The sequence below is a fragment of the Sparus aurata genome, chromosome 14, assembly GCF_900880675.1.
Source record: "Sparus aurata chromosome 14, fSpaAur1.1, whole genome shotgun sequence".
NCBI classification, from domain to species: domain Eukaryota; kingdom Metazoa; phylum Chordata; class Actinopteri; order Spariformes; family Sparidae; genus Sparus; species Sparus aurata.
In genome coordinates this window covers 6,719,776-6,734,852 of record NC_044200.1, presented here as the reverse complement: position 1 = coordinate 6,734,852, position 15,077 = coordinate 6,719,776, and the positions used below count along the sequence as shown (strand labels likewise).

The window sequence follows — 15,077 nt, the reverse complement described above, 5'->3', positions numbered from 1 at the left end:
GGGGAGTAAGATGGAGATCTGTAGATCCCCCACTGACCTCTGGGAGGCCTGATTCAGACTTGGTGTTGTCCTCCAGGATGCTGCTGTGGGTTCCTGGATTCAGCAGGGTGGAGTCGTCGTCTCTGGACGGACTGCTGATGCCTTCTGACCTTTCTCTCTCAAGCAGCACATTAACGTCCTTCACAGCTGGCGGGAAGATGAGCAAAGTGTACATGAGTGAAATTACAGTAAAGTACAGTGAAAGTTAGTCAACAGGAAAATATTAGCATGTATTTACAGTCTTATTTCTGGCCACCTTACAAGTTTAAGAACAATATTTACTCTGCTTTTAGCTCTGTTTTGGTCTCAACCGACCTCTTGGAAAAAATACATGTCTCTTTAGCTGCTTAATGGTAGCTGAGCAGAACCATTTTAGCCTTGAATGACAGTTTTTGATGTAAGCCACACAGACATTTCAAGCCGCGGTGCTGCAGTGTCTCACCGAGGGGAGGCACATCGTCTTGAGTGCTGGAGTCCGGGACTTCAGCCGAGGATTCCTCCATGATTTCGGCCTTCCCGCAGGTGGAGAAGGCGAGAGGTCTGTCCGCTGCCTGGTAGCCTGAGGCCGAGGGCTGCAGCGGGACTCTTCGTCGATGGAGGCTCCGCCACTGGGGCTCAGACCCATGTAGAGATAAACTCACGCCTGTAAGACACAGACAAACCTTTTTACACATTCTTTCCTCATGTTTGGACGATGTTTGGATACTACCTGCTGTCCCTTTAATGGTGCATTTCTTGATCTTATAGTCAAGTCACAATAAGAACAGCATGGAACATAAGGATGTTAGCTCACAGTGAGAAAACTTATGTCAGCGACTAGGCAAGTACAGTCATCATATTGAGCATGAGTGCATTGTGGTTGAAGTGTGAATGCTACTTTCAAATCCATTTCACACACAAACAACTCTCAGCATGTAATTAGCTCTACATTGTCACCATTAACACAAGTGCTGTGCTTACAACTATTCTATATTTAAGGCAGCCTGTTGACTTTATAATACTTTTTAAGGGCCACAATTTCCATTATACAAGTGGGTAAAAGACAGAATTCAAGACTAGATTTTAGTTATGAGTTTTAATTTGAGTCACCTTTTCATGCAAGTCCGTGTTAGACTAGCTTTACTGCTTCGTTTTCACAGTTTATGTGCATATGCGAGTCAACCAAACGTTCATTGTCTCCCATGTGTCTGCAAAGCCCTGAATATGTCCTGAATATATCTCAAGTATGCTGAAAAATGCTAAATTTTGCAGCAAATTTTGGATAGACGTGTGCCACAGGAAGTCCCCATAATCCAATCAACAAACTGAGGGATGACATCTTTCTTTATTCACCTTTTCTAAAGTTTAACAGCATTAGCTAACGTTGGAAGCATGTTAGCTTCAACCTACTGGCTTAATTGTCACCATGCATTGCATTATTTGGTCCTGTCCAAACTCATATAACAACAGAGAAAATTAGCTTATCTCCTATGACAGCACTGACCTGGAAATAAACCAAGGCGTAAACCCAGCGACTACTTTCATACAGACTTATGGTTTTACTCATGGACTATCCAATTGACAGCCATTTTTTTTTTTTTTTTTTTTTTTTTTTTGCCAGACTGCACATGTAAATAAGACATTTACTGATTTTCACCTTATAAAAGATACAAACAGTATCTAATTTAGGCTACTTATCCAGCAGATACAATCAACTGTTTCTGGCCAATGTAAGTCCAATAATCACTGTCCAACTAACTTTTATATATATAATACAAATCAGCTACACAATATATATAATAATAAATATTCTGTTAGAATATATGGCAGTGGTACAGCTGCTAAATGCTGGCTAACATTGCCTGACTGCTGTTTCTTCAGACAGGTGGGCCTAGACAGAAGGTTTAACAGAGCCATTGCACTAAAACAGCTACCTGCTGTGACTGGAAATGAAGCTAATGAGAGCTGAGAAAAAAAGTCAACGACCGAACAGATGAGATCCTAAAAAAACAATGAACTTAAAGCAGCTAAAATTCTCTGTGGGCTCATCACTATGAGCGGCACCTTTCACACTACGCAGTTATCAGACCCATTATTCATATGAAAGTAATGGCTGGGGCAACTTTGACAAAAATATCAACAATTATGACTGAATTATGTCAATTTTTCATCACGATAGGTGAGGAGTTTACGGTTCAGTAATTGATTAATGTTCCTTGTAAAACATCCGTCTGTCTTCCAAATAACACAGGAGGTTAGCATCTTGAAGCTAGCTTTGGCAGACATGTTCTTTGGTCTGGAAATGTCTCAGGTAACCCAGAGCACCCTGCTGATTTAAGTCTGTTGAGGACCGGGCAAAACTTTAAAAAGCTTTGTGCAACAGATGAACTTATACGGTGGGAAGTTGGACTCTTGATTAGTCTCGTTAAAAGTCCATTTCAGCAGTCAAAGCCGAAACAAGTTTAGAGATAATCATTCACACAGTTGCAAACTTCTTGCCTGGGTTGTGGTTATTGTGGGAAAGATAAATGAGACGGGGTGGAATGATAAAACAAGGAGCGGTAACAGAGAGGGTAAGGTAATAGATAATAAATGAAAAAAAGGTATGTGAAAGTCAAAGACACACAAAAAACCAAAGAGAAAATGACGGCTCAGTAACTTTTATCTCCTTCATGAGGATTAACCTTGAAAGAACTTGAAATGGCGGAGACTCTCTATGGGAACACACGCACTAATTGGGCCTATTTGTCAACCAGACTGAGTCCTTTGGGGGGATAAGAATTATTCAAAAGCTTTGCAAAACAGTTTCAATTAACTCTATCTAAACGGGTCTGAATCTCTTACTTCCAGATCCCTGGAGAGTCTTCAGTAGAGGTGGGTGGCTGTATTAGAGGTCTGCGCGCTGAATATTTGCTTGTGACATGAACGGTGACTCAGCTAAAAATTTCTGCTGAGCCGCAGTGGCGGGGACAGAGATAGAGGTTGGGGAAGCGCCTCGGCTCTTAATCAGCCGCTGATGCCTCGGAACATTGGAGCCTGTGGATGCAGCTAATAGAAAGGCGATAAATTTTCTACTGGTAAGAAAAATCAGTACTCAGCGTCCTCTGCCTTTACTCAGAGTGCCAGTAAACATTCCCCTGTGTGAAGCTCTCCAAAAGGGACAGGCACGACCACATGAATCTGGATTTATGAGCAGCCAGGTTTTTACATGTCATACGGCTGAGGAGCCAGTCTTGTCAATTCATAGGGTGGGTCTCTCCGTATGGAGAAAGAAGGGGTAGTGGAGGAGAGTCGATCCAGCAAGTTTTGGCAGATAAGCTTTAACCTGGCATCGCTAGACTAATTTGCAAATACGTTTTCGCCTGGAACCTCTCACTTCATTTTGCATTTCCAGGGGGTGCTTGGTACGTTTTCGAGCAGGTAACAAATGGCAGCCTGGTCCCAAACTTTCTGAAATCACAGATCGACGGTACGATGAAATGTGTTTCTGAAAATATTTGAGGCCGGAAAGAGGGAATGCAGTTATAGAACAGATTCATATTTGATCATCCCTGCTGACGCAAATGAGTCGAACTTTGTCTGGTTCCCAGGCTAGCGAAGTTAGCTTGCTTTGTTAGCTTAGCTACCCTGTGAACTGAAGTAAATTCACTTTTTTAAAAATGATGTGTTGTGTTTTTGTGTGGAAAAGGAGAAATGGAGGATCGCAAAAGTCCGATTAACTAGTTATTTTCAAGGAAACTGTTTTGAAAGGCTTACAAACAGAAGATCTGCTAGTGTAGGGTTTGCGAGATTGGTGCGGTCAAGTTTTCCTTCAGGACTTTCCGCCAGAAAGTGCCGTTTGTCTGTAGGATGAGCAGAGTCGAAGGTGAGCAGGAGACGGGATAGTTCATAGATCTGTGCATACTAAATGAAGTCCAAGATGTAGAGTTACATCTAAGACATTTTAATGAGGGATTTTCTTTTCATGGAGAAGCATTTCTGAATATATAACGTTGGTTGTGAGTTTTTAGTTTTTTAATCGATGCCAGGAGACGAAACTTTTAGGAAGCAGAAGCCTTGTAACTAAAAGACTTGGCACAAGAAGCTCATTCAGAGTGTCATTTACACTTCTAACACGTACATGTATGTGATGACCATGGGAATGAACAGCACTAGCTTGTTAACTTCACCTCCCCGCATTCAACACGCTCACCGCCAGCGTTACCTCAGCACCAACACCGGACTCATTACGAGGAGAGAGAACTGCTTACTATAAATATTGGCTCTCTGAGGACCAACACACCACATATTAGGCTTCATCACACCGCTCTGCCGAGGCGGCGGCCAGTCAAACAATGTATCCATCAAACTTTAACGGCCCTGTGGTGCGACTGTAACCCAAGAAACAACTGAGGTCCCATGGGATCCTGAAGCTCTGGCAGCACTCGTGCTGGGGTGAAGCAGACTGTTCTATTCAGAACTCAGTAACAGTAAACGAAGAAACTGACTTTTGCCCCCCCTTCCTCTCATTTTTACAGCATTCAGATCAAATCCGTTTAATTATTTTGATGATTTGACTTACTTTGTTCAGTTCAGTTAAAAACTTCAAAGCCTGTGCCACTCTAATTTATTTATTCACTGTGTTTCTTTGCCGTTCAAACAGACTCTCTCGTTAGATGATCCGGCTGACCCCCTTATGTCAGTGCCAGTGTTATTCTCCTTTCATTGACAGCATATCGTATGAAAGATTTACTCCCCTCGAATCACTAGTTCTGAATCAGGACCTCCGGTATTTGGAGCAAGGCTGCTCATGAAAATTCATGCGTGCAGGAGTAAGTAGGTTACGCCTTTTTGATGTATCGAATACATTTTTAATCAGCGTTTTATGTCTTGTGCCGCTCGTCTCGTTTTCAGGTTGTAAACCGTCTCTGCCTCCTCAGTCAACATCTGATTGTGGGGTTGGATAACTTTAATTACAAATGTTGAAAGTTGAACATAAATGAGTCGATGACGGGATTGCACGTTTGATTTCAGTTTGTTAGTCTAAATTACTATTAGATCAGGTGTATTACTAATAAAAATTAGTTTTGAATTAGTTTCTGCTTTCAGGTTCTGGGCAATATCACATATCTCGGCCTATATGATCCATAAGGATCGCAATAAGGAAGTTTTATACTTCAAGTTTATTTTTCTTGTCATGGCTCAAGCTACAGTTGTATTCTGTCTTCTGTAGCTCTTGTTCAGACCAGGGCTGGACAATATGGTGATGGCTGGTATTTCATTATATTTCGACTAACTGCGTGGCCTTAAGTTCAGACAGAACGCAAGGCAAATTTTAGAGTCAATGATAAGACACAGTTGAACGGTTACAGCGCATGCCACATAAAAATGTCCACAGTTGTATTCCTTGCCTCTTCACAACCACCTGCCCAAAAAAATACAAATGGCACTTAGTAGCGCACATAGCTCTAGGCTTCAATCAAGCCTAATCCAGTATCAAACTCCATAGCCCTGTATCAAACCGTACTCACTCATGGATACCAGCCACCTGAATACACCTGATTTTTTTCATCAAGCTCCATAAATCCCTGAGAAAATGTAGAAAACTTTTTTTTTAATTATTATTATTTACACGGCTCGTAATGTTAAAGAAGGTGGCAAAAGGTTTTAGATCCGTCCCTTCATCTGGATCCGCAGCAAAGGTTAATGGGGTCTAAGAGCCATCCTCCACTGGGTGAAAATGAGCTCAGTAGTTTTTGTGTGATCCTGCTGACAAGCCAACAAACAAACGCACATGGGGTGAAAACAGAACCTCCTTGGCAGAGGTAGAAGACCCCAGTATTTGCCAAAATGTCAGAAAATGTTGTAAAATGTTGATCAGTGATCCCCAAACGCCCAAATAACATCCTGAACTGTCTTTGTTTTGTTGACAAATTTTAGAGGAGCGCAGAAACAAGAAAAATGTTTCCATTTAAAAAGCGAAATTGATTATCAAAATAGTTGGTGATCAATTTCAACAGTCAACAAGCAAGCAAATAATCAATTAACCACTGGAGCCTTAAAAACACACAAAGACACACATCTAGTCAGAGCAATGAACACAAACGATTTGCACGAGTAACGAGGAGCAAAACTTTGCTTTGTTTCCTTTCCAAACACAACTTCTTGACATTAACTCTGATGATGTCATCCAGATTATCTTGGCTTTGCTTTGGAGATTTTTTTTTAACACAAAACAATATTAGATTCAAAGACTCAGCTGGCAGCAGAGATCTGAAAAAAGACACCATAGAGGAGCAATATGACAAGTGTAGGATGGAGTGTTTTCTACTAGTGATAAAAAGTGTGGATATCTTTGCCTCTGTTGCACAATCTGCTTCTCACAAGGACCTGACTTTAAATGCGACACTAAACCACTGGCGCATCCCTTCAAAGTGCATTTGGCTCGGCTATTGTGTCCTCACGCAGTTAGCCTGCAGCGCTGCAATATAAGCAGCAGGAGATGATATATGAAATTGGATCGGTTTCAGACGTTATTTCATCATTCGCTTGTTCAAGAATTGAAGCCGACGTTTATTTCATCTCTGCCCTTTAAGTTTCTGAGACGAGGAAAGTTTTAGAGACGATCAAAACCTCGGCTAAAATAAAAAAAAAAAACACTCCATAAGAACGTGGCTCCTTGCATAACCAAGGCAACCTGTAGATGACAGCTCACACTGAGAGGAAAATAACAGATTGCAGGGGAGACGGAGGAGAAGGAGCCTGATGGGTGAGGGGGTGTGTGTGATGCGTCTCCAGGGGGGAGCAGGTGTCAGTCACTTGTGAGGAAGAATCGGTCCTTCCATCCGGATGCACCCATCATGCCCTAGGATGTGGGGTGGGTGGCAGGGTCACAGCACACACACACACACACACACACACACACACACACACACTTATCACAGAAGCATGACCCATTTCTGTGTACTACGACTGATGCATCATGGAGGATGAAGAGTGTATGAATGAAAACATGTACAGTTACGATTAGAGAAGGGGGGGACGGCTCGGAGGGGGAAATGAGAATGTGTGTTTTCGTGTGTGTGTGAAGGTCAAATGCTTGAATGGCCACAGGGAACTGCGCGAAAAGAGGTGAAGCAGCGTAGAGAGGAGTGCGAGGAGGACACGGCAACACACTGCAGCAAAAAACAAAAAAACCAAACACATCATCGGACGTGGAGAACAAGCTGCCCCTCGCTTTTGAGACAACTTGACAACACTCACCGTGTGAAGGTGGAGAGAGGTACAGAGGCTGCTTCACCCCTCAGAGGGGAAGAGGGAGAGAGGAGGAGGAGGAGGAGGAGGAGGATGGGGGGAAGCTTCTCAGCAGCCGCAGCAGACGCCAGAACAGCCAGGAGACTCTTTCCCCCACACACTCCTCACACACGCACCCCCACAGCAGCGGTCACCCCTCCTCCCCCCCGGCCCCAGCGTGCAAATGACCTCGCTGATGGAAAACAGACAAACGCGACGTCCCACGAGGGAAAACAGCATCACCACTTTTTTTTTTTTTTTTTTACTCCTTCCTCCTCATCACCGTGTCTGTCGATCCAACATAGCTGTGCATTGCAAACACACACACACACACACACACACACACACACACTCGCACACGGACGCAGTCAGTCAGAGCAGAGATGCTGAGAGCAGGCGGCAGAGACGCTCGCAGAGGCTGTCAAAGATCTTCTCTGGAGAGAAAAACACAAGCACGAGCAGGATGTTTACAGTGAGGGAAAGAGAGAGGGAGAGAGGAGGTGCGTGCCGCTCATCGGCATTCTTAATCAGCCTCCCCCCGGCAGCCAATCGGAGGCCGAGCTGCCCCGGCAGCGGCCAACCAGTAAAAAGGGGCCGGCCGTGTCAGTGTTGCTGTAGCCCAAAACAATGACAGTTGGCACTGATGACAGTGTCAGCATGATCCTCTGATGGAGACTCAAGGGCACACAGACACACCACAGCCCACACACGTATTAAAGGATACGTTCACAATTTTTTCAATATTAAAACGTCCATAAAGTGTCCATAAATATGTTTTATTGTTTTTTTTTAATCAGCGGCTTCTGAAATCACTCAATCATTCCTCCTGAAGAGATCCTTTCATTAATCAGATTCGGTGTAAATAGGGCATTCCTTAATTCAGCCAAAGCTGCTTTAATACGAGGCTTTAACAGTGTGTGTGTCACAGATGAAGCGGGCATCTCCCAGACGTTTATCTGATGTCACAGTGCAGGGGTGGTGGGACATCGTGATGCTGCTTAATGCTGCATTAGGACCATCATTTCAATTGAAGAAAAGGCGATAAAGTCCACACCTAAAGTGAGTCGGTGTGGCTGAACGGATTGAGAACGCGCCTGAGTACTACAGCACTTTATTTCAAGACACGACCACAGCTGCAGGTATATCACTGCACTGAATAATTATTTGATACATTCTGTTCTGAATGATTTTCTTGTACTGGAAGACAAAACATACACATACACAGAAACTGTAATGATTTGGGAGGAAGATAAAAGTCAAGCACTGTTGAATAAAGACGGTTCAGTTGATCCCAGGTCCTCAGGGTGTGTTTGTACGTTTTTGTTGCTCATATGGAACAAAGGAAAATCCCCCACGCATAAAATTCCCCTCTGCAGTGATTTCACTGCTTTCATCAAGACATACCTTAGGTGCACTTGTACGCACACACATATACTGTAAATATGGCATTCAAAGCAGTGAATGAAGATGAATGTTCATTTATTTTCTGGGTTGTGTTTTAATGGGAATGCGGCTCATTCAGATCAATTTAAAGAGAGCATATTGTTTGCATATTACACTTTTTTTTTTGTATCTTGTGGCACGGGACTCACACTGGTCTTGGTTTCGTCTCGCTGTTGATACCCTTCTGCTCTTGGTAACGACTTGGACTCAGTTGAAGCTGTCTTAAGTACAACACTAGACTCTGGGGTTTGTATCCCCACTGGAACACATTATTATTATTTTTACACCAGGTTTACGCATTCTAACACTTTTTTTCAGTGTTTTGTCGCAGTTTGGTTTGGTTTAAGTAACAAGAATGCTTTGGTTTAGGCCAGAGAATGTCTTGGTTAATTTCAGGAAAGCATTGTTTGGGTTAAAATAGACAATTTCACAACGTTAACCACATGTTAGAAAGGTTAACTTCTCCCATGTGTGTATTTTCCTGGTCATTTTCCTAAGTTGCACAGCTATGACATTAAAAAAAAAAGGTGATGGTCAGTTGAAACACAGCAACTATACCATACTATAATATATCTGTTTGAATTCTCCAACACAGACAGCTGAAGCCTCATATTGAAAACTGAATTTGATCCCTCATTTTTCAATGAAATCACTTGAGGAGCAGATCTTTTTGGAAAACTGTTTTACTGTCCATTTCCTATCGGGCTGCATGATAGTGTAAAAACATCATATTGGGGGTTAGTTTGACAACTCATTTTTACTTCCCAATTTTCTAAAAGTATTGAGATCATGATGATGTAACATTTGAGGGGGCTGCACTGAACAAAGGAGAACAAGATTTGTAGGTCAGGATCTCTGCAGCGCTACAGTTCTTCATTATAATGCTGTTCAGTCACACATCTTACCTTTAGCAAAGAATTGAAGCTATAATTTTGATTAATTGTTTGTTTGTTTCTTTCTTTCTTTCTTTCTTTCTTTCTTTCTTTCTTTCTTTCTTCCTTCCTTCCTTGCCATGGCTTCCTGCTACCTCCAGACTGTTTAAACATCTACAGTATGTATATATTATCCTTATGTCAAAGGGCCCCACTGACACTATGAAGTGTTTTGACTAGCAGGAGCTGTTTTGAAAAAACACTTTACTAATGTCAATCTGCTGCACCAGTGAATTCGGTGGTCGTGTTTGTTTACTGTGCTTCACTCTACATACTCGTGCTGCTGTCGCAGAGCGTCTCCTGACTGGCACTGAGGGTGGGCAGTGGCGTGATGGACAGCGACGCCGGGCAGGAAACCGGCTCGAGATGCTCGCTGCTGGGCGGGACGGCCGAGGCCTCAGAGTGAACGCAGTCCGGACTGGGGAGATTCTGGTCGCTCGCCGGGAAAGGACTCTTCCAGTGGGAGAACCCGATGGCCACCTGACCCCCGAGGTCAAACCCTGCCAGAGGACAAATACATCTTAAATTTAACCTCAATTTGTGTTATTTCTGTTTTGTCTTTATCTTGTACACTTTTACAATCTCCTTGTACAAAACACAAATTTTTCAAGTGTCATGGTGAGAGATGACTTCTTCTCTGTCATACATCGTCTTAGGAGATTTAGTTGCATCTACTGTCTGTACCCTGTGACCTCTGACCTTTTAACTGGCTCTTTGTGATGCTGGTAGATGAACCTTGACAGTCAGTCGTATCACACAATCTTCTTAGCAATGTTGCCCTCTAGTGGTGGAAGCTGTCAACATCATTAAAACAACCAACCAGCTGTCAGCAGCTTACAGCTGCATGCAGCGGTGTTTCAGGACAGCAGGAGGCACTCAACAACTCAGCAGCTGTCACTCAGGTTACAGCTACTCATAATCATGTTCTCATTCAACATCTACAGACGGACAGAAGGAGAGCGCGTTATTAAGTAAAGTCATGATTGAGCTTCAGACTTTAACTTCCACAGGTCAAAGTGGAAAAACAGTAGATCTGATATAACTGATAGGTGAAAGAGCCTGTGCATATAAACAAGTAAAGATACTTAAGTAGTCATTTTTATTTGATTTACATCAAAATGATGTCAAGAATAATTGTCAGTTTCCCTGCAGAGGTTTGCTTCTGCTCAGTTGTGACCCCCTGACAGAAGAAGAGACAGCATCTTTCTCTCTCTGGCGCTGCTTCTGCTTCACAAGGAGCAGATTGCTGAACCAGCTCGGCTCGCCTCCGGCCTTCGATTTTGTCCTCAGCAGGATTCTCTCTCAGTTTCACGAGGCCTCCGAGACTCAGGAGCTCAGCTCCGGGCTGGCAGGTGTCTGAGCTCAGTGTCTCCGGCGGGATGACGGAGCCAAAGCGGCTGTACATTTTGTCTGCTTTCCTCCAAACACATTGAAAAACATTTAAATGTTTCACTTTTGACAGTTTTCTTTGAGGGATTCTGTATTCAGGATCAAAATAGTTTTACTTTTAAAGATTCTGCTGACAACTTAAACACACAGTGTACAGGGTTTTCTCAGTCAAAACATTGGGCCTCATTCACCAATATCTTGTTAAGAATCTTCTTAGATTCTTTCTTAAGTTGTTCTTAAGAGGTTCCTTAAGGAAACCCTACATCAGATTCATCAACGCGTTCATAAGCCTCAGAATTCTTCGCAGCTGTGTTCCTACATTGATGAATGCCACCTCCTCGTAAATTGAGAGCGCGTGCCAGGTGAGTCTTATTAACATAGGATTAGCATAGGTAACCGCCCATTAATGCCCATAAAACGGCCCATAAAAGAAACTGCAGGGCCGTGTAGACACTGATGCCGTAGTACAGAGCAAACAGCAACAAAATGCCAAAAACAAAAAATAAATCAGTTGGAGCGCAGCAGGTAGCAGTTCAGAGGTGGAGGTACTGCTGCAGGAAATCACAAGAAGGAAAAAGTGTATATACAATAGCCTAAGTGCAGGTTATACCAGTACAAACAAAATGGAAACATGGGAGGCTGGGTTGGACCGAAGTGTGCGTTTCCGAAGTGCTGGCTCCAAGTGGTTGCATAGATCTTTAAGAACCGGTCGTGGGAGCCTAAAGCGTCCAAAGAGGAACTCATTGCTCTCTGAAAAAAGATCTATGTGATCCGGAAACATTCGTTCCCTCAGTAGGGCACGATCAGCAATCTCTTGCAGCGGCAATATATATGCCATTGTTTTGTGGGCCTTGGATGGAGAAATAGGGTGTGTGGGGTTACTAATTGATGGCATGGTTTTCAATTTACTTGATTAATGTTAAATCATTGGCACATTTAATTGTATTTAAAATTCTCTGTAAATTACAAAAATATTAAATGAATAAATAAATAACTAATTATGACAGAAGTATCACTGTAATATTGTGTTTTATTGAACTGCACAAGAGAAGAAAACACAACCATGCCAACAAGTCGGCACCAAAATGTGTGTATGAGTAGTGTTCGTAGGATTTGTTCTTACCTAAGAATAAATCTTGGATAAGAAAAAATTCATGAATGCCACAATCTTCGTAAAATCTTCGTAAGTGGGACTTAAGAACAAATTTGTTCATAAGAACGGTTCATGAATGAGGCCCAGTGACAATAAAAGACTTGAAGCAGTGCAGGATCATGGGAGTTGTTTTCATTGTTAAATAGCCACCTGACGTGAACCAGGCAGAAACATTCACTCTTCCCACTCTCTTTGACATATCTGATGTTTCCCTTTAAGACAGAGCAACAGGTGACCAAATCAAACACACCGTTACCTTGAGTAAAATCATACTATATCATATTTCACTGGGTTTGGATGTCGTTGGAAACATTTGTTGTAATGTAAGTACACATCTTAATGCAGAAATGTTGCATACTGAACTGTCCTAATGTCTGAGCACTGGTAGGATATCCTGTCCATTTTTGGCTCATTTGTTCAGCCCGGAGTCAATAATGAAGATTAAACTTTAATTGAACTCCTACTGTACTGTCTAGAGGTTTTCATAAATCACTACTTTTGGACACAGTACAACAGACAGTTTGGTCAAAGTTAGTTGTCGTTAGCTTTTTCTGTTACATCATGTACATTTGAAATAGATTGACGACAGAGATAATTGAGAATGCTGCATTAACAATATTAATGAGGTGATATTACAAATTCAGAAATATTTATGTTTTCTATAACTGAATAAACAAGCTGTTGTCAGAGGAAAATGAGGTCCCAGAACACTGTTTGAAGCTAGAGAGGTGGCAAAACAGTGTGAAAGTGAAAGATCAGAGAAGAGAGTTTGTTTAATTAGTTTGTTCAGGCATTAAAACAATCAGTCAGTGAAGATCCCTCTCTTCTGATTAAAATTTCTTCCCCAAACTACAGAGTGGAGCTTTAAGGTGTCCAAATTGTGGCATATTTTAAATAATAAGGAAAACAAATTCTGTAGAATTACTAAAATAAAAAAAGGCCATGAGACTAAGTGAAATTATCATTAGCATTTGTCTACTTATAATTACATTAAATGCAGTACTCTACTGAATTAACAAAGTGCCTCAGTCTGGGATCCTTGTACTGCTGACAGCCTCAGCTTCTTTTTTCAAATGGTGTAGTCGGTTGTTGTTATGATTGTCACTGGGCTACGTACACATAAACATATTGGGCCTCATTCACCAATATCTTCTTAAGAATCTTCTTAGATTCTTTCTTAAGTTGTTCTTAAGAGGTTCCTTAAGAAAACCCTACGTCAGATTCACCAACGCGTTCTTAAGCCTCAGAATTGTTCGCAGCTGTGTTCTTACATTGATGAAAGCCGCAGGAGCAATATATATGCCATTGTTTTGCGGGTGTTGGATGGAGAAATGCCACGTAATAAATATGGTGGGGGGGGGGTTACTAATTGATGGCATGTTTCCAATTTACTTGATTTATCTTAAATCATTGGCACATTTAATTTATTTTAGAATTTAAATTCTTTGTAAATTACCAAAAATATGAAATGAATAAATAAATGAATAAATATGACAGAATTATCACTGTAATATTGCATTTTATTGAACTACACAAGAGAAGAAAACACAACCATGCCAACATTTCGGCACTGAAATGTGCGTAAGAGTACTCCTGAGTGTTCGTAGGATTTGTTCTTGCCTAAGAAAAAAATCCTAGATAAGAAAAAATTCATGAATGCCACAATCTTCGTAAAATCTTCATAAGTGGGACTTAAGAACAAATTTGTTCGTAAGAGCAGTTCATGAATGAGGCCCATTGACCTTGGATCAGATAAGCCTGGACACGTCACCCCACCCAGTTATTTCCCAGACCTGTTTACACAGTGATCAGAGCACTCTTATATCTGCTACCAATGAAATAAAAAACACAGACACTCCCCCAGTAGTCCAGCTAGTAGCACGGCTAACTGAGCTAACAGTAGCTATGGATGTATAAAGAGAATCCAGTTAGCAGCAGTTAGCAGTTACTCTGGTGGTATGCTGCCCCTACTGGCTGGGAGTGTGAATTCAGGGAGGTGGCTGATTCTTACATACGGCACCTTTAAAATACAGACATGAGAGTGAAAGTATATCTCCCAGACTGTTGTTTCTTTAGGTAATTATCATAAACATTATCATACCTGCACATACCAACACTTTTCATAGTTGCCTGCACAAACAAACACAGCCTGATCAATAGCAGATCAGGCCGGCAGTCTCTGAGCCTCCCAGGCGCTCTCCTCGCACAGTGCAGGAGAGATTCTGTGGAGGAGGGTCGGGGTAACTCCGAGCTGCACGTCTCATCTCGGTTTTTTTTGTACAGCCTCAAATTCCTCGAGAGAATAAAGGGTAGTTCTATTTCATTCTTCCTGACTGCCAGAGGGCGGTGCTTCAGCACTGGATATCTCCATCTCGCATGTGTGCAGGTCGAGTTATTATACCAACACCAAGTCACCTGTGACCATGCGATGACGTAGGGCACACGCCCCAGTATAAAACCCCCATGTCATGTGAGGAAATAAATGAATAAATATGACAGAATTATCACTGTAATATTGCATTTTATTGAACTACACAAGAGAAGAAAACACAACCATGCCAACATTTCGGCACTGAAATGTGCGTAAGAGTACTCCTGAGTGTTCGTAGGATTTGTCTGCAGACACCACAGCCTGCAACTTTTTCAGTCCCGCCTTCGAAACCCTATACTGAAGAGCTTCAGCAACTGTTGTCTCATCACACCGGTGATGGCAGGAATTTGGAGACCATGCAGGAGGCAGGCAGCTATGGGTTGGATCGTATGGCTCCAGTCAATCATACCATTGCCTATTTGATAGTCTCACCCGATGAGGCTCTCAGACCTGATGCCCGCTGCCCCCGTCCTCAGTGCCAGCTGACCGATGATCTCCT

General features: G+C 42.3%; 1 protein-coding gene across 2 annotated transcripts in view; it reads right to left on the bottom strand.

The window, feature by feature from the left end:
- Window positions 1-15,077, bottom strand: part of LOC115595586 (anoctamin-4) — a 62,438-nt gene that overhangs the window by 29,676 nt on the left and 17,685 nt on the right. The window contains exons 3-5 of one of the 2 annotated variants that reach the window (XM_030440240.1): window positions 9,941-10,165; window positions 482-682; window positions 38-186 (exon numbers count right to left, since the gene is read on the bottom strand). In XM_030440240.1, coding sequence (XP_030296100.1) covers window positions 38-186; window positions 482-682; window positions 9,941-10,165 — 575 coding nt within the window. Of the gene's footprint in view, window positions 1-37; window positions 187-481; window positions 683-7,260; window positions 7,813-9,940; window positions 10,166-15,077 lie in introns of those variants that run through there. The other variant, XM_030440239.1, reaches the window with a different exon arrangement.